The sequence below is a fragment of the Pipra filicauda genome, unplaced genomic scaffold, assembly GCF_003945595.2.
Source record: "Pipra filicauda isolate LSUMZ 115617 unplaced genomic scaffold, ASM394559v2 scaffold49_size4853605_pilon, whole genome shotgun sequence".
Lineage (NCBI taxonomy): Eukaryota > Metazoa > Chordata > Aves > Passeriformes > Pipridae > Pipra > Pipra filicauda.
Window position 1 is genome coordinate 3,487,017 of NW_024104642.1, and position 25,897 is coordinate 3,512,913.

General features: G+C 39.8%; 1 protein-coding gene and 1 long non-coding RNA gene across 3 annotated transcripts in view; one reads left to right on the forward strand and one right to left on the reverse strand.

The window, feature by feature from the left end:
• The window catches only part of LOC120324338, a 124,167-nt gene extending 116,748 nt beyond the window's left edge, over positions 1–7,419 (reverse strand). The window contains exon 1 of the long non-coding RNA XR_005565582.1: positions 7,065–7,419. This is a non-coding gene — a long non-coding RNA (uncharacterized LOC120324338). The remainder of the gene's footprint in view (positions 1–7,064) is intronic.
• CAP2 (cyclase associated actin cytoskeleton regulatory protein 2) overlaps positions 6,590–25,897 on the forward strand; it is a 68,954-nt gene continuing 49,646 nt past the window's right edge. The window contains exons 1-3 of one of the 2 annotated variants that reach the window (XM_027744992.2): positions 6,590–6,684; positions 18,371–18,495; positions 22,037–22,137. In XM_027744992.2, coding sequence (XP_027600793.1) covers positions 18,372–18,495; positions 22,037–22,137 — 225 coding nt within the window. In that variant the 5' untranslated portion in view covers positions 6,590–6,684; position 18,371. Of the gene's footprint in view, positions 6,685–12,480; positions 12,582–18,370; positions 18,496–22,036; positions 22,138–25,897 lie in introns of those variants that run through there. The other variant, XM_027744993.2, reaches the window with a different exon arrangement.

Genomic DNA, 25,897 nt, shown 5'->3' on the forward strand with positions numbered 1-25,897 from the left:
TGGGAAAAAAATAGGAACATAAGGTGGCTATTTGGACCAGATGATCGTTGTAGGTCCCTTCCAACTGAAATAATTCTACTTTCTATTCTATTCTATTCTATTCTATTCTATTCTATTCTATTCTATTCCTTGAGTTTATTTATCCTAAAACCTGTTTTGGCTTTATACTTTCAAAATTCTTATGAAAGAACAAACTCTTCTGCACTCAACAGAGGAATTCCTTTTGCCACAGATGCATGGGAAAATCATGCGTTAAGAAGGATAGATTTCAGAGAAGGGGTCTGGTCTTCAGAAGCTCTCAGAATATTACAAAATAAAAAGGTCCCACTCCATTTGCCATGGAGAATATAAAAACTAGAGTAAATGACTGTGCTAGGCTCTGTGCTGCTGTGCCTGGTCAGCTCCTTGCATCTAATCTAGATAACCATAAACTGTGAAATAATAATTCAGGCTGACAAAACTGCGTATTAATATAAGTAATGTACTGTACCTAAGGATCCTTGCCAGCAGTCTCATTTAGCAGGAGGATATAAAACTGAGATATCCTTGCTCTTCAAGTCCTTGGTTGAGGGAGAGGTTGAAGAAGCAGAAGAAAATTCACATCTCTGTCGCCCCTGGCATTCCAGCTCTATATTGGAAAATCATAAATCACCTCAGATTTTTTTCAAGAACTAGGTAAAATATTTCAAACACTCACATTCAAAACTTGTGGTTTTGCTTGCTCTACTCCATATTAGGCTATTAAGTGTATTTACAGAAGATACCTGTCAAGAGCTAAACGGGTCCTTACAGGACCAGACCAAGCACAGTGACTATGCTGAGGTAAAGGTCTTTATTTTCTGCCTGAATGAACTGATCTAACAGGGACTGAGTGCTTTCCTTGCTTTCCCCTCACCCGTACAGCACAAAGGAGCTTGGAGGTGGACAAAACCAGCTAGGTACTGCATTGGCAGAAGGGGGTAGCAAATGTCACCCAGTAGCTAATTAACTGTCGTGAAAGAACACAGGAATAATGTCTCTAAAAGGCAGTTTTTCTTTGACTTATTCGGCCTGCGATGACCACAATTGGGGTTACACTACCTTATGAACCACTGTTTGAATAAGGGGACAGTCTATTTAAAGGCTTGAAACAACACTAAGTGTATAACTGTCAGAATACATATTGGTTATCTGCCCACATTACTATTTTATCAATTAATGTCATTTTACCACAAATTTTGCACAATTTGGTGTTTTCTTTATAGCACCATTTCCTAGAATCAGATGATTCTGTAATTATTTAAAAAAAAAAGTTTCTAGCCCAGTGGTTTGCATAGTAAACCTTTCATTTATTAACTAAAAGAATCTCAAATATCCCCAGATTTTAGGAAAAAAAATCTAATTTTCTATGTGTCTGGATTTTTCCATACTTCTGCTGCACCAGCTGTCTGGGCTTTCCTGTGCAACAAGGATATTGATCTCAGGGAATCATCTGTAAGTCTTCCCAGGAAAAAGTTTAGAGCTGGCTCTATGCTTTCTATCTCTAGGAGATGAAAAAAAAATTGTAATCTGGATTTACTGGGAAAAAAAGAAGCCATGGTAGAACCTCCTCGGCAACTAAATGAGGGATTTTAACTGCAAGTAGCACATGGAGAGGACTGATGCATTTTACTGATGATGTAGACACAGCAAGTCTTGACAAGCTCTGATCATGACAGTGATGCCACCATACACATAGTGATGAAAGAAACACAGCAGCAGACAACAAGGAGAAGAATGCCATCTAATAAGAGAAAACTGCAGCCACAAGAAAACACAGATTAAAACACCAGACTTCCATGTCTGACCCATCCACACATTCTGAAAATGACTGGAGCTGGTGCTAAGGATGGCAGAACATTTTGAATGAGTCAAAGAAGCTGTGGCATGAAGAAGACCTCAAAACATTTTTAGTTGGTTTTGACTTGTGGCAGTATTTGGGTACGCTTGCATTTTCCTCAGACACAGATGGGTTACAAAGCACCGACAATGACAAGGTCGAGAGCATGGACATTTAACCAGCTGCAATTATCCTACTAAGATGCTTCATAGCTCACATCTGGAGCTGGAACGGTGACCTAGCATCATGGTAAAGCTGTCCTGAAACTCTGTCAAAGCAGAACTGTGTACTCAACTACTAAGCTGGAAGCAGTACCTCACATTGTTTAGCTGTACCGGTGCATCATTAGAGAACACTGCCAGTCTCTCTTAAAGGATCTCTGCAGCCTCGATTGAAAGAAAGGTGAAAACAGAGACAGGAATGCTAAAGATTCTAAAACAGGAAAACTAACATTGACCAATGAGTAAGACTTTGTCATTCCTTTTGACTACTGTTTCCATAGGTTTCATACACGGCAAAAGAGTAGTTTAAGGTGGCACAACAACTCTACACTCACACACTTGGAAAATTTGCTTTCCTTGCTCTCTCAGTCAAATCATCCTCACTGAAAGTTCCTTGCAAATTTCTGCCTATAACTAAATGAAAAACACAAAACTCCATTTGAAATCCGTATCAAAATGCAGTACTGTACAAAACAGGATATTTAGCAAAAATACAACATAAGCCTGTATCCCATGATAATCAATAGATAATGCCATGTAAATACATAGCAGAACTGAGGGCCAATATTCACTGAGTGGCTTTCCCAAAACATCTACAGAACTGAATTAAACCACAAAACTAACATTAGTAAAAGTAGTCACAAAGATAAGTATTTGTGAGATCAGAACAATTTCCCCTTGGACCCAGCAAAGCCCTTAAACATATCCTGAATTATAAACAAGTGAGTAATACCATCCCTATGCGACAAGCTGCTTAAATACAACGGGAATGCTTAAGTGTTCTGCTACACAGGGATGCCATTACTCACATACTTAATGATAAGCACGTGCTTATTACTTAACATTTTATGTTGCCATGCCTAAAAAGAAGCATACAACTAATTAATGTACAATTATGAGAGTCCACACCCCCAGATCTTACTGCATAAAAGAGAAGAGAATACAGACAAGAGATAAAAAAGCAGTAGAGTGACATCTTTGAAATTAAATGTAAATCGAATCTGCCTGAATATTTTACAGGTGATCAGTTTGAATGATGACAGATTCAGCCTTATTTCACACTAGCTTGAAAGAGGAAAAATAGTCCACTTTTTTGGCATAATCTTCCCTTTTTTTTCCCCTGCATGTTTTGACACTTGATCTGTACAAGATATCCACAAAGTGCTCTTCACAGATGCATTTTGTTAATTAGCTATATGCTGTTTTTCAAAATCTGTAGACTAAACAGCAGATTTGGTATGCAAAAGGCATCTTGACATGTCCTGAATGCACTCCAATATTATTTAAGCAGATGTAGCAAGTCACACTACAAGATTTTCACGATATTCCAATTTATTTTCACATCAGTAACTGCTTCTGCAATTTTAATTTGTATTAATATTTTCTGCATTGTCCCAGCAAAGACAGACTTAATGAAATCAAGGAAATGAGCAAAAATATTTGTGGTTTTCTCCGGACTCGTCTATGAAATATTTAGATGCAACTTTCTTCAGCAGGGAAATTTTACAGTCATATACATTGAAAGTCCATTTTCAACATAACTAGGAAAGTAGGAATTAACATTTTCAAGTTTTTGCCTGTGAAAAAAACCATGTATGCAAATAAAAGATGCACCAGAGTATTTTCTTCTAAGTAGGTTACAATGTTGTCACTCTACAGAGATTTTGATAGTCTATCTCTACAGCCTCTGATCTCTACTTTGGGATCACTGCACAACTTTAGAAATACAGTCTTCTATAAAAGGGAATAAAACATGCCAGCCTTGGCACAGATTGTCTGCAGCAGCAAAGTCAGTAAGTAAAATGAAAAAAAAATCATAGTTATATTAAATGCAATACACTAGGCTTCATTTTAACGTAGCCCCCTGCAAGAGGGCTATTACTGCACCTCTTGCTTAAGAAGAGCTCCTCACAATTTCAGGAGGACTAGAGCATAAATTAGAATTTTAAGGGTTTTTTTCAGTGTTTCAATCCTGTCCCCACTAGAAAAAGTATACAGATAATCACTACGTACTTTCTGCATATAAATCTAAGCCAATACACGAATATGTTGTTAGACTGAGGGCAAAATGCTCAGCCCTAAACTCTGATCTTCCAGCCATTCCTTGCTCAGTGTTTCACTTGATGCCAATTCCAATGCCACTTCCAAAACTTATTCTTTATTGCTGTTCAAGCCTTTTTCCTTGATGGGATGAAAGAATAGCATACCATCTAGTCCACATTTTTGCACATACAATATTTTGCAAAGTCCAAAATTTGTATATCTTTTGTTTGTTTCTTCTCTTTGAGGGGATGTTGCTCAGCCTGTATTAATAACTACTAAGTTCCTTCTAGAACTGGCCTTTCAGATTACCTTTCTTTATTATAGAAACTGCAAGGCTTTCTTCTCTAATGTTTTCAGGCACTACATCTTATATCTTTGCTTGCCACTGGGTTTCCTCCATATTATAAGATCACTTTACAATTACTGAATCTCCCCTTTTTTTCCTTCTGATTAAATGTATTAGTTCTTTTTGTTCCCTTTACTTTAGTCTTAGCCTTTCAAGTTTGCCAAAATTCTCCTGGGGACAAGAAAGAAGAACTCACTTGTTTTGGTGAAGAAAGGACTAGAATACAAGAGAGAAGATGGATTATAGACATGTTTTAGACATGTCGGGCATCTGCTGGTCTGGTAGCCTCATAGGACTTTCCATGGAAAGGAATTACCCAGTAGTTTCTCCTTCTTTTCCACATGCCTATTATGTAAAAGGATGATGTGGAGTGCTTGACTGAGCTCTTACACCAAGAGCTTATGAAACTTTTCCTCACTTAACTACATTACACGTTTTCAAATTAAATAGATATTCTACAGAAAGTCTACTGCATTTATCATCCTAAACTTTCAGCCTATCACGCTGACACTGCACAGGTGTTGGGATTTTTTTCTTCTGAGTTGTAAGGAATATGGAATTTGGGCTTTAATCTAAGCGTACTAGATTCGCCATTTCTTAAGCCTTTGGGCTTTTTTTTTTCCCAGAATGAGATCTTCTGGGCTTGTTTCTTGCTTCTTTTAAGTAGTGTCCATGTTCTGTGCATTTTTTTCAGTCAGGTTTTCAATTCCATACTACCTTTTCCCTCTTGGAAGTTTTGACAAGACCCTCTGTTTTAAAACTTGTGCTGTTCTGTTGATTTCATCTGGCTGTTTATACATGCCAAGGAGAAGCAGTTCATTTCACTGCATACAGGACACTGCGCCCGTAATTCTTTTGCAATTTCCAATGCCAATTACATTGTCTGCACTAGTGAGTTTGAATCCTAGACAGATCCTTGGAGTCTGCTTGCTTTTGCTTAATGCTGACTTTAGGCATGTGAGGTCTGTGAGCTCCTGTTAACTATGGCATTCTTGTTAAAATATGACTTTTCTCAGCCCACATGTAACTGTTGCACAATTAAAACAAATCCTTATGTTCCATATTGTATAGTGGTGTTGTCAAACCATCAGATATGAAACACAAAGTCTTCTAAAATAAGCTATATATTTGATAGAGAAATGTGCTACCAATTCTTGCGCAGCCACATGGTTGACTTGAAAAATGTATGTGGGCTTTTTTATTATCACTAACTAATGAATTCTTCTTCCACTCAAGAACAAACTGTTCCTTTAGAGGCTGGGAATTCATGGTCTTCTCCCAAGACTTCCGTGCAGAAAGCCAGCTCATTTGATACGAGGAGGTGAAGCAGATTTCAGGAGGATGATCAGATGTCCCTTGGGACCATGTGGTGACAAGCACTGCACAAGTGCAAAACATGTGTGCTCCCCGTTGGCCAGGGGTACCGACTGGTGGGAAGCCCACAGGGTCTAACAAACGAGGCCTAGGCATGAAGGTTTGCCTGCTGGGAGAAGTCCTGATTTCATGGCCGTATTGAATGAAGGCATCAGCCCCACCATGGGCCCAGCTACAGCAGTGGTCAGGCTGGCACAGTTAGTCCGGCCCAGAGTAGGCAACATCCTGGTGTACATGAGGCTGCCCTTAGCCTCCCCTGCCATGTGAGGTGAGGAGTCTGATGGTCTCCGCACGGGCCTCGCTCTCCTTTCCCAGCGTCGACTGGGTCAGTGTGGTGTGGGATGCTCACTTCCCACTCTCCCAAGCTGTGCCCGATGGGCAAGCAGGGCCACCATGCCAGCAGCTGTGGGTGCCCCTGCCCTGGGTACCAGCGCTCTCCCCTGCTCCTTGTATGATGCTCCACCACTACCATTTCCCCAGACTCCCAGCCGCTGCCGTGAGACACCTCTCTCTCTCTCTCCATTTTCACACTCCACCCACTTTTTGCTTGCTTTCTCCATCTCTGTCACCGTCTCTCTCCCCTTCTGGACTTGTCTTTATTTGGCACTCCCGGAAGCTGCAGGGCATTGCTCTCCCTGCCTGCCGGGGCAGCTGATGTGACTGACTGACACCGGCTCCCGCTGAGGAGGAGGAGGAGGAGGAGGAAAAGGAGAAGGAGGAGGAGGAGGAGGAGGAGGGAGAGCAGCGGCGTGGCGAGGGAGGGGGGGGAGCGAGTGACCGGCCGCGGATTTTCATTGCAGAGAGGAGGGGGGAAAAAAAGGCCACGCGGGTCATCAAAACAGGTAACTCAAGAGCAGGCGGCGGCGGGAGGGGCGGGATGCGGGGAGCGGCCCGACCTCTCCGGCCCCGGGCAGGCGCGGCCGGGGCCGTGTCTGCGCTCCCGCCGGCGGCAGCAGCAGCGGACATCTTGGGGATGGGGGACAGTAATGAGGGGACGGCTCCGGGCTCGGCCGGGGGCTGCAGAGCTGCAGCGTAATTCCTTGGGAGGGCAGTGCCCCGGGCGCTTATGTGGGTCAGGGACCCTCGCTGCCCTTCGACTTCCCTCCTGTCACCTGCGCCGGGCTGCGCACGGAAAGCGTCCCCCTCCCTCCCTCCGATCCCCAGGGTGATAAGTGGGGAGGAAGTAATCTGGCCGGGGAGCGGGGAGACCCGAGCGAAATACCACGGCAGATGAGGGATCCTCTTTGGGGCTGAAGTCAGACTTCCTCCGCCGAGCCCCTGGTCAGCGCCGTGAACGACTCCGGGGTGCTTTGGGCCCCCGCCCCGGGTCCCGGCAAGCCGGCTTTCCGACGGGCTATTAAAAATTCCCTCGTCTTGTTTATGCAGACCTGGCTGTCAAGCTGTGCTGGTCTTGAACTCTCTTAATCAGCGTAAGATGATCTAATTCTGAGGGAGGTGGCTGTAGTGCCCGTGGGTAGCTGGGCGCCGAGTCCTTGGATCCCCCCGCCCTTGGAGCTAGGGGTGTGCGTGTGGTGGAGGTGGCAGAGGAGCCTACAGGTTTAGCCCAGAGGAGAGGGTTAAATAGCATCTTAGGGTGAGAGATGGGAAGGCATAATATGTACCTTTACATAGAAATATATGAAGGATACTTGAAATACAAGGCGGAGTTCAGAGCGAGCAGGAGGAAGGCAGAAATGAAGGACCGTGAAGCCGAGATCCTGCATTTTGCAGGGACTTGACATCTGAAGGAGAACTACCCCGGAGACACAGCCAGCACAAAGACGAGGAGAACTTATGACCCCACCTAAAAATGTGCAGTCTGTCCTTTGTTTTGGGGATTGTTGTAGATTTGTATCTTAGCATTACAGAATCAACAGTGAGGATTTTTATCAAGTAGAATTCAGATTTCATAATGTGCAGGAGCAATCTTAAAAACAAAGACCATCCAAGGAAGAAAGCTTTTTTTATATGCCTTACCTAAATGTGTTTGTTTTCTAGTGATGGAAAAATGTTGCCAGAAAAAAATCTGCACAGAGGACTGTCCATTAGGAAATAGTTGGAAGGGATCTGTTTAGCAGGGGGGCAGGGTGGGATAAAGCAGCAAATATTTATCAAGTTATTTCTAAGCCAGGCAAAAGTGGCAATGGTTTATGGACTACCATGTTTCATTGCTCTGTGAAATTGTAATCAGAAAACTCATCCTGCTTCAGAAATGTAACTTTAAAAATTATTTAAAATAGCAAAGTGGTAGATAAAATGAATTAAAACTCAATACAGTACTCTCAAATCTGGCCTTTTAAGACATTCCTGCTAGTCAGATATCCTAATTTTTATGCAATTTTTTATCTCAGCATTTCCTTTTAATTACTTATTATGCAAATGATAATAAACTTTTTTCTGGTTCTGTGCATTTGCAGCACAAGGATTTCATAACATTGGTTCTATTTTGAGCAAGTTTGCACAAGAACAAAGGCAAGCCACCTTCTATAACAAAGCCAGGCACATACAACAATATGGTCTTTTTGATCTTGGGCATAACAAAAACGCTAGTCTTCAGAATACTCCTGTGATTGACTTGTGTCTTTCCCCTCAAATGAATGCTGCTCAAATGTGGAAGGTGGACAGGCACAACTCCAAATGTAATGAATAAAGTATGTTTTCTCAATTAAATAAAAATTAAGAGGATGTGCATTATTTACTATTACAGAAGAACTGACCTATGATGTTTTCATTATTCTTTTTCAGCTGTGGCTTTCACTTTAGTGGAGAAAAGGGTTTCTTGGTATACCATAAGGAGCAAGAGTACTAAGATTACATGTATGAAATCCCCTCCCATCATTAGATTTTCTGAATCCACTGTATAATTTTTATTCACCATGCAAAATACATTGGGCACCCTAAGTTAGAGAAAAAAAAAATTTAAAAAGAATGAAAATTCCCCCAGGTCTGAAATTCATGGGAATTTGAATTAGCTTGTACTGAAAAAGGTAATAGAGTGCAGCAAGGAGGGCTGAAAACCAGCTCTCAGCCTTGACATTGACTTGCAGCAGTACCTGGAGCAAGTCAGATAATCTTTGCGTGTTTCAGTCTGTGGCCTGTCAGTAACAATAAATTTGGGATTGGTTTGAACTCTAGTGAGAGAAATGGTGAACTGCCGGATTTGTTAAAGAATATTCTTTGTGGTTCTGCATGAATTTTAACATCATGTGCAACAGCAGCCAACTCAGTAGCTGCAGTTGTTGCCTACTAGAACATCTGACAACATGAAAGAGATCATTCTTTACTTATCATGCTTAGTGGGGCAAAATCAAAGAAACACCTACAATAAATCAGGCATACATTATTGCAGTTATTCAGACAGCTATTTTATTGTGAACTGGTAAAAAATTTTGCTTGACAAAGCACACCTAATATATATAAATAATTTTAATTCCTGTCTCTATAACTTAATATGCTTGATTTGCAATAGGGGGAACAACTGGGAACATGTCATTTTCATGTAGTACAGATTCTGTTCCAGTTGCTCGCATATTTTTGAAAAACAAGTAATTTTGGTTAGATAAGGTTTACTGACTCTTCAGATATTAAATGCTTTGAACTCTAAAGGCTCAGCCATTCTTCAGAATGTCACTGCTAGAACCATGGCAGAATGGCAACACCTTTCCTAAGCAGTGTCCATTGAAGTGACAAAAGCACACATGAGCACAGCAGCATCTATGGCAGAGATTATGCTGATTCGGATAGTTCATCAAGACTATGGAATTCGGGGTTTCTTAAATCTCTGTGACCTTTGTCACCGTGTTAGCAAGGCTTTATGGCATAGACACTACCACAGTTCATACATGTACTGGCTACTGTTGTCTTTATTTCACCTGTGCACAAAAGGTATTCTGACTTCAAATTTCAGGGACTTCTTGTTACTGAAAAGGTCCCATTGAGACTACTTTCCTGAGTACATGCTAATGGAATTACTCTGTCTGACCCACAATTTTTAAGAGAACAGCAGGCTAAAGAAGTTGCTTGTAAAATCCAATATACCAGTAGTAGTATGTTTGGAATCAAAGGCTCAATACTTTTGTAGCATATATTTTAAAAAACCCACAAAAACCAGGGAAATGCTCAATTGCATTATCAAATAGTGTAATATTTTTTCCAAAAAGACATGCTTAGATCCTATGCATTAAAGCTATGTTTTGTATTAGTTTAAATATTTAATTAATTGATTTTTGGAAGGAATGCAAATAATTATTTACATTTCTGTGTGTAATCTGTCATTGTTTAGATAGAAGAAACAGCAGAATAATTCACCTAACCGCTCTAGGTCCCGTAAAGCAGCCATCATCAAAAAGGGTAACTTTATAAGTATCTAGGATGGGTCCAGTTTGATCTTTCTGGGTCTCACAATGGAAAAATAGCCAAATGTCTCAGATCTAGTAAATTGCATGGATTATCATTAAAACTCAGGACCTCTAGGTGGTAACCAGGTTATAGCAGGAAATGGAAAGGTCTGTTTTAGTAGCAGGTGGCCCATTTCATCCTGAACCAGCAGGAAAGGCAAAACCCATTGCAATGCTAGCCGTATTGGAGAGTCAGTTGGATGGATTTTAAAATGGGAGATGGGCAAAGGCCTTGAGTTTTTGTGATCAATAAAGACCCCAACTGAGCTGCAGAACAGAAGAGTACTCATATGGCAGAAAGTTGGCTTCAGCCCTCCTGTTTGCTGCTATGCTGGAGGAAGGGTTACACAGGCTGGAGGCTGAGCCATGATGAGCCTGAGAACATCAGATACAGAGTGCTGAGATCATAATTGCAGCAGGATGTTCTGGTAAGAACAAGAACACGAGCTAAATTGGCTGAAATCAAGCCCAACTATTCAGGCTTCAGCATAATATGGATATGCATGAGAAGTAGGGTGTGGAAGCATTGTGAAAGGCCACCAGCACAGCAAACAAACCCGTTACTAACCTTGGTACTGAATAGCTCTAGTCTCCTCTTTCCTGCAGAAGTAATTACATAGTTTGCACTTTTAGAGCTTGCAGTACCATTTGCTTAGTTGTGACTTCCTCCTTTGCTTTTTTCTTTCACATCCTGGAAGCACTGGAACACTCCATAGGGGTTTGTACTGTGTGGAACTTATGCTTTTGGAGAGTTTAAATTCAATTTGTTTGGAACTGTAGCATAAAGGATCTTACTGTTCAGTTATTATGAGCTGAACTGAAGCACTTTAATAAAATCAATGCCTGCATGCAATAGTTTCTTGGTTGAGCAAGGCAGTCTGCTTACATACAGTAATTGGACTTGTGACAGGTAATTAAATGGCTTGTAAGGCCTTTAAGATGCTTGGTTACATGAAGAGCCCCACACTAATACATAGTAAATGAGGTGGCTAAGGACACTGCGTTTCTGTTGATTGGAGAGATGCTAAAACTCTTACACTTCATTGGAGGGAGAGAAGAAAATAAAACCAAGACAAAAGACTATGAGCAGTGGTGACATGAAAAGGGAGCATAAAAAGAATAGGAGAATGTACTTAGAAACTGGGTTGCCTTGGTTATTTTAAGTCAATCATGCTTACACAGACTGTCAAGCCTTGACTGCTTCAGTATATCATTAAATAATGAACTCGTTCTTTGTGATCACAAAATTGATGACAGTCAAAATTATTCAGCAAGGAATAGAAGCTCTTTGCAGAACTTATGTATAATTAGAAAGTGAACTGATATTCCAGGAGATACTAAGCACATACATAAACACAGGACATATTTTAAAGAATTCATATTAAGTTATCAGAGGCCTAACCACAGTCCATGCTATTATTACATTGACTTGTAGACACACAGCTTGATGTGTGCAGTTGCTCACCCATAATTATGGGACTAAACTGGATATGATAAGAACGAAAATATATCAACAGTCCTAGGGGTACTTGTCAAAATAGAGATTGTTTTACAAGTGATTTTGTAATTTTTTTAAACAGTGGGATACAAAAATGCTTCTACTCCTTTCCTGCATGTTTTTGTGGACAGCAGCCTGGTCACTAGGAGAGGGAGAGAAGCAGAGGAAGATCCAGAATGCAAGCAGAAAAGTATGCTTGGTGGTACCAACAACATAAAGCCAGACAAAGGAAAAAACTTGGGTTAAATGGAAGAAGTTCCTCTTCTACACAAAAGTTTTTTTGCTTATAAAAAATAGCCCTTGAAAAACACAGAGGGTATGCCAAAGATACAAATCCACAGACAAGATAATTGAGGTAGCACACAGTTATGCACAGCAATAAGGGATTCATTCATAGCATATCAATGGTTTAACACAAGTTGAGCTATAGACAGAAATATTTTATGATGAGTATACTAGAACCAGGCAAGACTTCAAACCAACTTATTAGTCAAAATGGCCCATCCATCCACAAAAAGCAGAAGTCACACAGATTTCTTTTTGTCTTTTTGCTATCCCAGATATAATCCTTGTCCATTCTAACAAAAAAAACCCTATATATTTTAATGGGTTTAAAAAAAAGATTTTTTTTTCTATATACTTAAAACTACATTGCTTCCAAGTAAGCTTGTAGCAGATCTAGGGGCTCAACAACAAAAAAGACTGATTTGAAACCCGAATCATTCTCCTCACACAGGGCTTTACGGAGAGGTCTTCTGGTTTAATCCACTTTGACATCAGTTTGAGAAGCCTGTTTACATTCCTCCCGTACAGCTAATGAGAGACAAAACACAAACCATACAAGGTAATGTTCCTATTGGTCTACCAACACATACTTTGTTGGTAGAATCTTTTATGGTAGTAACCCAAATAGCTTCAGGTGCTCCTCCTTACCTCTCAGCCAGTACCAAGCTGCTTCTGAGCTCTGCCTGGAAATTAACAACTCCAGAGGCCCCAAGCCAGTGGGTTTTCATTCTCTGAACCAGAGTGGGGTGCAGCAGGAATTTGGGTTTCATGCAAAAGGTGGCAAAAAGACTGCCTGCTCAACACAGGCTTGGAGTGGGTATGTGTTTGAATGATGGTGTAGGAAAGCCAGCTATTACAACCTCAGGCTGCCTGTGTTTTTTTCAGAAATGAAGTGCCCTAAGATGCTTTTGTAAGTTGTGGGAATGCTCAGGAACATGTATGCATTTCCACTCCCTTGATGCATGTTGACATATATTGTACAGAAGAACTGTCAGAGGGCACTGTGCTTTGGATCTATAAAATGTTCATGACTGGCTCTCTGATAGTACCAGCTGGCAGTATGGGTTTCTGTATATTTTATTTCCTATCTCAGTAGCAATTTATTAAAAGACTTAAAAGAGAAAGCACATGTATAGGCTGCTGTACTTCCAATAACACTGTGATTTTCCAAATGGTGTAGGAATGGTAGATACAGTTGAAATGCCACATTGCTGGCTATGCTCTGTTTTAGGCGTCTGCCCTTTTTTGACATAGAGAGGAGAACCAAATCTGACTTGTAGCATCTCAGATGATGAGTGTGAGTGAGATCTGGTGTAATTTTTCAGGTGTTAGATGTATTTGAAAGAACTGGTACCTAGGGGGAAAAAACCCCAAATAAATTAAGCAGTCGTTTCTTTTTCTTTCAAATTAAAAGAGTCCTAGGAAGTAAAACAAACTGTGGAACTATCTCTTGCTGATGTTTGTCAGAGTAATATCATACTTTACAAGGTGGCACCATTCCTGTGTTCCAAATCACCATTTTTACATGCCTTATAAATCGTCATATGTTTATTTTTCCCCTTATGCTACTATACTGCTTTTCCCTGTGCGTTCGTTACAGCTTGTTTCTTCTTGAGATAGAGCAATATGGTCCTCCGCCATAAGTCACATACAGTGGTAACAGGAATAGTACCTGTGTGTTTTGACTTACAGTTTGACTGCTGTTTGGGATTAGTATGTCAGAGAATTTCAGTCTGCAGCCAAGTTTTTTTCCCTTGATAATAGATGAATGGTGCTTTGAGACAGATGGGGAGAGAAGCAATGATCTCCCAAGGCCTGCCCGTAAAAAGAAATCTGCTTCTTGGGCTTCAATATGCCTTCTTCTACCTGGTTTTGGCTTTACTTCTTTTGGGGAAGAAATGACAGATGGTAGTATTACCACATGCATTTAGCACTCCCAGAAAAGATATCATTAGCAGTAAACAGGGCAGAGCTGTGGATCCTCTGTCTTAATTTTTGTGCGCAAGAGACAGTTAACAATGTCAAATATTAAATAATTTGTCAGTAGATGTGTATTAACACCTTTCCTGGCTCTTAGGTGACCTTATTTTCAGTGAAGGATACTGTATTTCTCCACCAAGAGAACAACTGGATACATGGGAGTTGAAGCATTTTTAACTCTTTATAGGTGGTCAGCGTCAAATCCAAGAAAAGATATATATGATTAACCTGATCATCAACTTCAAGATCAAAACTTTAATTAAAATCCTAGTAGAGATGAGATAGAGAATCTGTCTTGATGTAAAAATATACTTTATGGAAGTGTATGCATCCTACAGACATGTTTACATCCTCTATATTTTCATTAACATGCCAGGATTTTGACACTGTGAGTAGACCAGTCTTATTATTTATTTATAATATAAGCTCTGATGGTATATCGCACAGACAGCATCTTCACAGAATCAAGCTGTACCATTTGTGTTCTGACTCCTTCTGAGCTGCAGCTTTGTGGTACCTGTTTGACCACACAGAGCAGAATAAGTAATTGGATGAACAGCTGAATATAGGCCAAGAAAATGCTGAAGGTTGTTGTAATATTAACCAAATACGTGAATCCCTAAATATAGACAAAGATGTCAATGTTTAGACTGAGAATGGATGAAGAGAGTTTTCATGCTATTGCTCAGTGGAGTCTTCACTTCAGAACAGTAACGTTAATTCCAGTGTTGTTTGTAAGATAGATGCCTAGTTAGTTGATGGTAAAGCAGGGTGTAAATGTGAGGTTATTGTAGGTACAACTGATTTGCTCTTTTAGTGTTATATACAGTAATCACAGAAGTGTACTTGCACTTTATTCATACATGACAGAAATACCTGTGTGTATTCTTACATTCATGCATATGTGTAAGTATAGATGCAAATACCGTGTACTCATGAATATATAAGTACACAGACAAAAAGGTAGGTGCACTGTAAACATGATGATTGAGTTATTAAGCATAACATTCTGTATAAAAACAATAGAAACCTGGCATCCCTAATTTTAGGGTAAAAAATAGTTTCTACTTCTGTTTTAAAAGACTATAACACTATATTATTTTGTGATTGGCCTCACTGGTGATATCTGTTTTTGGAAGAACATGTGGTAATTCTGATCCTGAGATAAGCTCCGTTGGTTAGAGCATGGTGCTATTAATACCAAGGTTGAAGGTTCAATCCCAGTATGGGCCATTTGCTTAAGAGCTGGACTTGATGTTCCCTGTGGGTCCCTTCCAACTCGTAATATTCTGTGATTCTCCAGCTAATGGAAATAGAATAAAGCTGTGAAGAATATAGTGAACAAAAGACTGTGTTGCAGCGGGAAAGCGTTGCATAAAGATGTCCATAGGGTTATTGAACTGGGTTATTCCTCTGATCTTCTGACACTGTGATGTATTTTCTTAGCATCTTACAGAGGGAAGTTTGTTGGGTAGAACATTACAAGTCTGCTCATTTGTGAGATTCCTCAGACCTCCAGGTGTGTGCAGTCAAACATACTGAGTTTGTAAACAAACAATGGGCAAAATCAGGCAAAATCAGGCTAAATAGGCCAAAAAGTAACAGGTCTGCCATAGAAATTTTTATATTATTTTAGTGCACTTTGGTGACATCATCCAAGAACATTTTAAGGCAGATTAATAAAAAACCCAACCTACCCGACTGTATCTTTAAATACAGACAAACAAGAACTGTACTGAAAATGTATTCTAACATGCTGATGAAATGAGTTGACTGTTAGTATGCTATGTTAGACTAGCCTGACTTTAGGCTGGTTGAAAACATAACTTTTTAAATAGACACCATTTTAGGCTTTTATGTAGCCTAAAAGAATGTGAAAAGAATGTGTTCATAATACTTTTGAGAATTAACAGTGCTTTGTTTTAAGAAAAGGTTTAATATTCTCATGGAAGTTTGAGCATCACGGAAGCTCCCCTGATATATTCATCTCATTCATGCCAAGATATTTTTACCCTTGCAGTTTTGTGTTTGTTTTGTGTTTTTTTTTTTTTAACGAATTGATTTTTCAAACAGAATAGTATACATTTCCAGTATAAAGGAAGAACATTGCCAACAGGTCAAGGGAGGTGATCCTGCCCCTCTCCTCAGCCCTGGTGAGGCCGCACCTGGAGTTCTGTGTCCAGTTCTTGGCTCCTCTGTACAAGAGATACATGGAGCTACTTAAACAGGTCTAGCTGAGGGCCACAAAGATGATTAAGGGACTGGAGCATCTCTCTTATGAGGAAAGGCTGAGGGAGTTGAACCTGTTCAGCCTTGAGAAGAGATGACTGAGAGGGGACCTCATCAATGTCTATAAGCATCTGAAGGGAAGATGCCAAGAGGATAGACCCAGGCTCTTCTTGTGGTGCCAAGTGATAGAACAAGAAGCAACAGGCAGAAACTGATCCACAGGAAGTTCCACCTGAACATGAGGAAGAACTTTTTTACTGTGTGAGTGAGCACACACTGGAACAGACTGCCCAGAGACGTTGTGGAGTCTCCCTCACTGGGGATATTCAAGAACTATCTGGACACAATCCTGTGCCATGTGCTCTAGGATGACCCTACCTGAGCAGGGAGCTTGGACCAGGTGACCCACTGTGGTCCCTTCCAACCTGGCCCATTCTGTGATTCTGTGATAAGCAAAGAGAGCCTCTCTGAATTTTGAGTTTGTCTGCATGCTGTCTAGTGACATCCTCTTTTGGGGTTTTGGTTTTTCATTTCATTTAAATAGGAAAAACCCATAAATTTCAGACAAAATTCTCATGAAGGGGGTTCTCCCAAGGGTTTCTCACTGTAAAATCTCCTGCTTCACTTTTAGGTCAAACCTCATTATATTTATAGGGTAAAGTCTGAAAGTCCCGCCTTGTTTGACAGGCAGCATGACTCAGCACAAGAGCTCTGCATGTGTTTCTACAGTCCTAGTAACTAATCTCCTCTCACATTTAAATTTTAAAAATAAAAATACTATTATTTTTTGTTAATAAGAATTATTAATACTAGTTTGTAAGTAAAACCATTTCTTTCCATGCTACTTTACTTTTTAATTGTAACATTTAGGCATTCTCCACTGGCTCTGGGGACACTGTAGCAGCAATGTTTGTTTTGGTTGCTAAGTGTTTCATAGTGTTGCAGTCTATTGGAATCTACTATTATGCTTTAATATCTTAAAAGTACTAGCACTTTTAGCAGGCTCTTCTTTAGGAACTGGTATGTTTACACATATATTCCGAGTATGCCTAAGCTTTCTAGTCTACAAGCCAAACAGGAATCAACCACAAGGTAGTGGTGCCAGAGAGCCTCTGACTACCTGCTTGCCCCAGCTGGGGATGCAAGTTCTGATGCTGCTCCTACTCCTGCACACCCCAGTGCTGGGCAGGGGATGCAGCCTAGTGTGGGAGCTGGCTTGGAACTGTTCTCAAGGATCACGTTAATTAAATGATAGGGGATTTAAACATAGTTTTATCTTTGCTTATATAACTCATTCTCACTCTGGATTGTATATAGCACTTTTTTCTCTGAGAGATTGGCCAGTATTCAAAAATGTCAATGCCTAAACTGCTTCACATGTAAGAGAGCAGATAATCACATTGTAGGGATAGAAATAATGTGTGAGTTGTTAAAAATTTAACCTAATTTCTATTTAATTTTAAATCAACAGCACTGTAGCAGTGCTACAAGCAGGCCTCTGGATTTTTTTTTCTTTCCAAAGGTTAATTAATGCTTGATTCAAAAAACTTGGAAAAACACTGATTCATATACTTAACAGAAGAATAAACACTTCAGTCAAGTGACTGAGGCTTACTGCAAAGCATGAAAGACTGAGACAAATTTTAGAATGTACCTTTTCAAGAATCAGGGAGTATACATTTAAAGTCTTCCTTTCTGTCAAGTATTAATTGGGTCTGTACTTTTCTCCTCTGTAAATGGTTGATGCAAATCATTGTAGACATAACTTTTAACCAGTTACTTCTATAACTGTTTCAGTCATCTCAGTATCTGACTGGGAGCATACACATACATTTGTCATAAATTATCCACAGGTAGACTTTGCAAAGCTACACTAGCAATGGTTTGAATCTACTATTTACAATGAAAAAACAGAGCTTGGTTTTGGTCATATTCTCTGTTGACAAAGAAGCAAGGTACCCTATGTCAGCTTCATCACTGCAAATGCTTATCTGTCAGAAAGACAGTACTTAAAAAATATGAGTTTTACCATAGAAGTTTATAAAAGAAAAAGCCAGAAGGTGAACAGAACTGTAGCATGAAGTGTGGACTTTATTTACAGGGATCTAACACTGTTTCCATCCTTTATGATTTTTTCAGAATGGCAGAGACTCATGGTTTGATGGAGAGATTGGAGAAAGCAGTGACTCGACTTGAATCATTATTTTCCAATTCACATAGGTCTGGTGGAATGGAGTGTGATGGCATCAATGGAGTCAATGGAAGTAAGTCTGTTTTTTTGAAGTACCATCTCTGTTATTTAAAAATTGCAGGTAGTGCATGTGTTTGTCTTCTAAGAGGGAGTGCAATCCCACTCGTTGCAAATTCTAAATTAATACCACCTAGAGAATTCAAGATTTGACTGTTTCTGAAATATACTGTCCATATCTCAAGCTTTATTACTCTTTCCATCTTGGCATTTATATCGCTATAAATAACTCACCAAATGAAAATGTCTGCTTGAGCCCAATTAGCAGAAGAAATGAGACATCCCCAAAATTTACAGCAGAAATATTTCTGTAGAGGTCACCAATATAAACACAGTGTTTATTTGCCAGCTCTCTCTGAATTTCACAGTGCAGACCCACTTCATTTAATTGTTTAATACCCTTAATCAAATATGAGTTTGTTCATAAGCATTTACTTGCTAAGGACTGCTACACATCCATGGCTTTACGTTGCTGTCTCTCGAACTCTCTTTTCTCAAGTGGATCTCCAAAGCACTACATTGAAGAATATACCAAAAAAAGTCTGTTTATTCACATCATATCACCAAGTCATATTTTTTCACTCCTTAATTTTTTGTTGTTTCTGAAATTTATTGGATAAATAACCCTATAAACATGGGAGCTCCAAATTCGATTGAATAGAGGTGCCCTTTCCTTTCTCCAGAGCTTGTTTTTTCATCTAGAACCCCGACATATATCTCTTTATTAGCTTCATGTCCTTTGCTTTCTGTATTCCTTGGCCCTTTTGTGCATTCTCCAGAGAAGAGCGCATCCCAGCACAGACTCAGCTGCTGTACAGAAGCTGCAGAATGCAAAGAAAGTTACAGGCAGCTTCCTTTACTGACACAGCAGCAAGTCAGTGTGTGAGCTGCTTCACTGTCCTCTCTGCCAGCCCTGACCCAACAACATATGCGAGAGACCTTCCCCACACTTACGTGTGCCATGGGCCTACACACTGGCAGCTGCTGTGGAGCAGCTGACAGAGAGCAGCATGTTCCTGGGGCAGGAGGGGAGCACCTTCCAGCAGTCTTCCATAGCAGAGGAGTTAGCCAGTCACAGGAAGCTGGAGTAATGAAATGCTTTAAGTCCAGAGAAAACCTAGACAGCTAGTAAACCAAAGCAAAGTCATGGAGAAATATGATCCATGTGCAAACTGACAAATAAATCAATCACTACTAGGAGATGTACATTTCTCAAAAATACAGACTTCAATTCTATAGTGAGTCTATTTAGGTGTATCTCTCCATTTATCCAGAGCTCAGTATTGCAAACCAGGTCTGCTTCAGAACAGGAGATAACTTGCCATGTGAGGTACTTCCATGAAAACTGTTTATATTCTTGACCTAACCTAAGAGCTCAGGCAGGTGAAAAGATTTACTCCCTGGGGAAGCAGAGGCTTAAAATCCCAACAGATCTCTAAAAGACACTAACTGACAAACCTTGTTGGAGTGAGATTATAAAACACACCCACTGGGAGACTGCGGTAAGAAGCTGAGATGAGCAGCACCATGGGGCGCTTGCCAGCCTGCACCACATCTTCAGGCAGAGCTGTCTCACACGGGGACTCAGGAATTAGCTTTTGCTTGTGCAGTTAGGAAAGTCTTCAGCTTGTGTGACTGATACGCCTACAGTGCCATGAACACTGTTGTGTATGCCCGTGTTACTGTGCCTCTGTGGAGGTTCACATGCCCTCCACAGCCACTGCAGAGTAAACAATCTTACAGGTCTCTTTTCTTTTCCTCCATTAAAACTGACACTCAGCCAGAGCATGACCTTTTTTAAATCTCTAGTGGAAATGGAGATATATTGCTTTCTTCTACCATGCCCCCCCTGCCCTAAAAGACCAATCCATAGTTAGAATTATTTAGAAAAAAAACCAACTTGACTTTTCAGTTAATATGTTTTCAGAAACAACAAAATAATGAGGAGGACGGGAGACCTGTACGTTTACTGTTTTCCTAAATGGCATTACAACAGCAGGGTTGCAAATAAATCATTCAATTGCTCTGCACAGCCTGCAGCAAATTCTAGTAAATGCTCCTGAGAGTTAGCTGTATTGAATAGTAAAAAATAGCATGGTTGCTTTCTAGTTTTGCATAGGACAATTGCCATTTGGTGAACTGCGATGTAAAACTCTGCTATAAAGTAAAAGGTTACAGTGATTCTTTTGAAAACATACACAGATTTTGACAAAGAACATAAATGGGCTTTCAGAAGCATCTTCACCACTAAAACCTTTTGTATACTGGGTCATTTGAGGGGTTTACATACAAACACTTAATATGGAAGAACGCCCAGAAATTCCTAGAATTATAGGTGAATGACATCAAGAGAACAAAAGGAGCCTCAAAATTCCACCTAGCTAAGTACATTTTCTTTTTCAGACAGACCACTGCAAACTCCAGTTGCCAGAGCCTGTCTTTTTTTCTGTCAAGGAGCCAGATGACTCTTGTGGAATAAAGAGGGCTTTCAAAGATTATGAATTTGGACACAATTGTCATATAGTGCCAGAAGGTTAAAGCAGATTTTTTGAGTAAAACCTGGTACCTCTTCAGACCAACCTTCAGGCTTCATTAATAAGGGAGAGAGACTGGGAAGAATTTTAACCTTGATCCCTCAGATCCTACATATGCCATAAATTCACCTGTATGTCACTCATGCTGTATCTGGCAAAGGTTCTGAGGCATAGACAAGACACGAGGATATGTCAGGGAGTAAAGGGAGGGCTGGGAGGCATCCAAGGAAAGATTATTTTTGCTATCTCAACAGGTACATAGAGCCATGTAGAAGCTAGGAGCATAAGATATTGAGCCTTGTCTGCATTTTCTGAGTGTCCAAATTATTAGGAAACTGCTCTGTACACCATATAGAAAATAGCAGTTTTATTCCTGTAATGTTAGACTGTATAACATATATGTAGTCAATGAGATATGTCATCTAGAAGACTTGTTTGAGCTTTCTTTGTCCGGTGACGGTTTCATAGGGTGAGATGACAAAATAGGAGATTACAAAGCCACATCTCACTGCACAAGTCTTATGTCAACCCATTCTAAAGACTTTCTTCCTGGAAATGGAATGGATTGCTATTCAAAGCCAACAAACAATACAAAGACCTTCAGGAATGGGTGGGCAGTATAAAAATAGTTGTTGATTGTGGTGCAGATTCATTTTAAGGGATAATACTTTAACAGGAGAATTTTGTTAAGACAATAATACTTTTCAGGTCACTAGGCCTTTGAAGGGCTGAGAAGTGTTTATTTTAGCACTTGTCATTTTAAGACAAACACTACATTGTACACAGTAAATTCTCATCATGTTTCTATTCAAGTTCTACCAAAAGCAAGATTTTTTTTTTTTATTTTCTAGCTAGGATAAAAAAATAATTATACATCCATTTTCAGTGACTTCACCAATCAGAAATGAAGTTACTGCAATCTCCTCTGTTTCTATGGTATATTTCCTCCACCTATTACACAGGAATGTCCTATGCATTATGTACTTTATGAACCCACTATAATGGAATTCTTTTCTTTTCTAGGCATAGCACCATATGTTGAAGCCTTTGATAGGCTGCTGAATGGAAGTGTTGCAGAGTTTCTCAGGTACAGCAAGATTCTTGAAGGTGACGTGAAGACACATGTGAGTATTTACTCAGATTTTCTTCTGATGATAGAAGGACACAAGTCTTGGAATCTGTGTGATCAGCCTTGATTTCCGAGTAGAGTAGAATGTTAATAGCAGAATTACCTCTGAATTATTAATTCTTCTAGTAGTAATAGTCTGGCATAACACACTGAGTACAGTTGGTTCAGGAAGGACAAAAGGTTCTATGGATTGATAAGAAGAGATTGCTTGCCTGTTACAGCGCCAAAAGTTGAAGACTTCTCAGTCACAAGCAATCTGAATTGTCACATTGGCTGCTAAGCTCTTTGCATGACAGGGACACAACTGAGAACATATGTCAGCAAATGAGTACCAAACACTAGGTGAGCCCAAGCAATGGTAGCTTCCTGTGGTTGTTTTCTAGCCATGTGTATCATCATTACAGTTAAAGTAGAGATTTTGTTCTTTTGACTGTTTTTAATACTTACATCTCTTTCATTTGGAACCATATAGCAAACTAAAAAATTAGTATGTCATCCATTTAAATGACCCATTTTTTACTACATATGTTACAGTAAGGAAGTACTATGCTGTCATTTTCATGATGAAAATACTTCCTAACTTTATGAACCTCTTGTGGTCAGAACTTGTGTTTTTCATTTTATTTTTTAAGCTAGTCTTCTCTAAAACTGGTGGTGATAGAATGACAAGGAATGGACTCATCTTACAAGCAGCTTGCCGATATAGATTTTGGAAAAAAACCCCACCCCACACACAAAAGAGCCAGCATCAGTTTAAGCTGAATCTGAAGGAGTGTGAAACTTTTGACTCCTAGTAGGTCCATGCCACCCGGCCTTTCTCTGTACAATTCTCAGTGGATTGCAGCTGCTGCTCCACGTAACAAACACTGTAGCGAGACAAACACGCAGTCCTACAGCCTACCAGGATTCATGTTGCAAGGCCAACATAAATATTCTTCAAGACAGCCAAAGCAGCAGCCTACTCACAGAGCAGGATGACTGAATTATTCTTTGAACTGTGTTTTTTACTACGGTGTTATATGTTCTTGTTTGTAGGGCAGAGTTGCTGACCTAGTTAGGCCTAGGAAACAGGAGGAAGTAAGGAGATCAGGGAATTCTAGAGGATCTTTGTGTTTCTAAGGAAATGCTGCACTTCCTTTTTATTTGAAAAAGCCTGAACAATTATACTATAAGCTACAATGTATGTACTTTTTTCTTCAGAGAAATTAGGGAAAATTAATAAATGGGGCTGGGAGGGGAAGAGGAGGAATTATCAACCCGACTAAGCAGAGGATTGCTCCCTGGAAAGGATCAGTTCTAACTTGGTTATTGCATTCATTAGACATCATTATTTTGAAGTTGATTTTTCAACAGTTTAGATCTGAGTGATCCAGAAATAGCCTTAGTACCAACACTAAGCAGGGAAAAGTATTGCATTTAACATTCTAAATGACTGAAACCTTTTTAATATACACTATCTGTAAATGTTTAAATCAGTAAATGTATTAATTTATGCATTTGTCACTATTTGGTACTCATAATTGAGTCCATATAAAAGATTATTAATAATTTATCTGCCATGTCTGTGAATAGTCCCTAGCATATTGTTGATGATAGTGTAATGCAAGCTGTGATAAAGGAGTATTTGTTAGGACTATGAGCTTAGACATTGCGTTAGCTTTCCTTACATAAAGAAACCGGTGATTCTGATTGCAGCCTACTAAATATTCTGAAATCTTAGATTCTGAATTTACAACATGGAGCAGACTGTGGTTGCCTTATGCTCGTGCTTATCACTGAAGCAACATCTGTGCTTTACCTTAACAAGTGGAACAAGGAGTATTTTTCTTCTGGGTGTCTTATAGACCATGTGTCCCTCAGCATTATACTTGCAGCTGCTGTCTCTTTCACATAATGAGCTGAAGGGAAGGCTGTATTTTATTTCAAAAAACACCTGTTGCCTTGAAAAACCTCACATACCTGACAGACCAGAATGGTAATATGAGAGAAAGAGAGACTTCATATTATGCTAAAGAAATGAGGGATTTAACATGTTGTGTTTTGTGCTGATTGCCGTAATGATTGTGTGGTTTGTGTTCCTGGCAGAAGGAAGAATACAGACGCAACTAATATCTGTTGGGGAGCCTCATTCCAATTTTTTCAGCATGCTGTACTCTAAATAGTCTATTGAAAGAGAAAAAAATGAAATAATAAAAAAAGAACTAATAGCTAGCTCCTGGCTTTGTTAAACACAGCAGCATAGTGAATTTTACGAAGATCAGTTTATCAGAGTTCTGCTTAGACTCAATCTTGAGAGCAGCATATTTCTCATTCAAATTACAGTACCTGCAGTGGTGAATCTCTGAGGTCAACTGCATTGAAGAAATGAATCACTTTTTAAAAGACAGAGAGAATGGCTAGGGTTTTTACATAGTCTGTTTAAAACAAATTACCCTAAACAGCTGAGATGCTTTCCCTGTCCTGTCACTGGGGAATAAAGATCCAGTGATTATATGGATATTTCTATGAAATACGAAGTCCCCTACAGGCACAAATATTATGGAACCACTTTCTGCTGTCCATGTTGTAACTAATAGAGAATGTGAAGTCAGTGACTAACAGTTAGTGTGGCAGGACTGCTACCAAGCAGGTGTCTTTGGCCTGACATACCAGTGAGAGGAAGCTGTCACCAACTATTAAGGTTATAACAGCCCTGAATCTGACTCACCGTATGTGCCAACACCAAACCGTTCTTCTGTCAGAATGAGGGAAATTCAAAATCAGTATAAAACAGTTCTCTTCTGCCCAGCTGAGAGTACAGTCCCACTGCTTTGCCCACCTGCGTCCAGCACTGCAGAAAATGTGCCAAGGATGACAAAGGTAGACATGGTCTACCTTCAGATTGTGTCCCAATGAGGAAGCTGTTCAAGCAGGTTTGATGGGCTCTTCTCCTTGTCAAAGCAAAATTTTAGAAGGCCAAGGAGCAGGTTTTTGTGATGTGTTTATTATGAGCTTCTTCACGTTGTTTTTGTTTAAGTGATAACTCAAGTGGTGGAATACTTTGGCTTGAGTTTGAATAATGTACCAGATCAGACATCATGATAAGAAGAGAATGTACTAGTTCTATAAAAGAAAGATAGATAATGTAACATTTCCATATTTTAGTATTTTATGTGGGACAGAGCAGAGCATAATTACAGCCTTCTGTCAAAAACATAAGCTAATACTTGCCTTTCTTTTACTTGTTTATTTGTAAAAACCTTTTAACCTACCAACCCCACCAGTTGAAAGAACAGATTGTCCGTGTGATTCAGTTATGTTCCCTCTTCTCTCATCCAAGCTATTTAGCTTGGAATGGAAAACTTTAAAAAATATGGATGTCTTTTCCCTCCTCTCTTCCATCAGCTTGCAGCTGCTGAAATGCAGAGCTCAGAGAAGCAACCACCTTGGAACATTCAGAAATGAAATGACTGTTGGTTCGCTTGCTCACTTATTGGGAGAGAGTTGAGATGCAATTCATTACATGTATGACTACACGAACAAGGTAGCACAGAGAAGCAATTCATAGCACATTATCCAATCTACAGGGGTTCTTTCTGTGCATGCACTGATTTCTTTTCATGATGAACAGAGAAAGCAATATTCACCCCACAAACGTTGGTCTTATGCACATAACCACGGAATTTCTTTTCCTTATCTATTACGTGAAAGCAATGACATTCTTCTCTTCTTCTTCCGGGTATAGTCCATGTAAATACAAACAGACAGCTGAAATG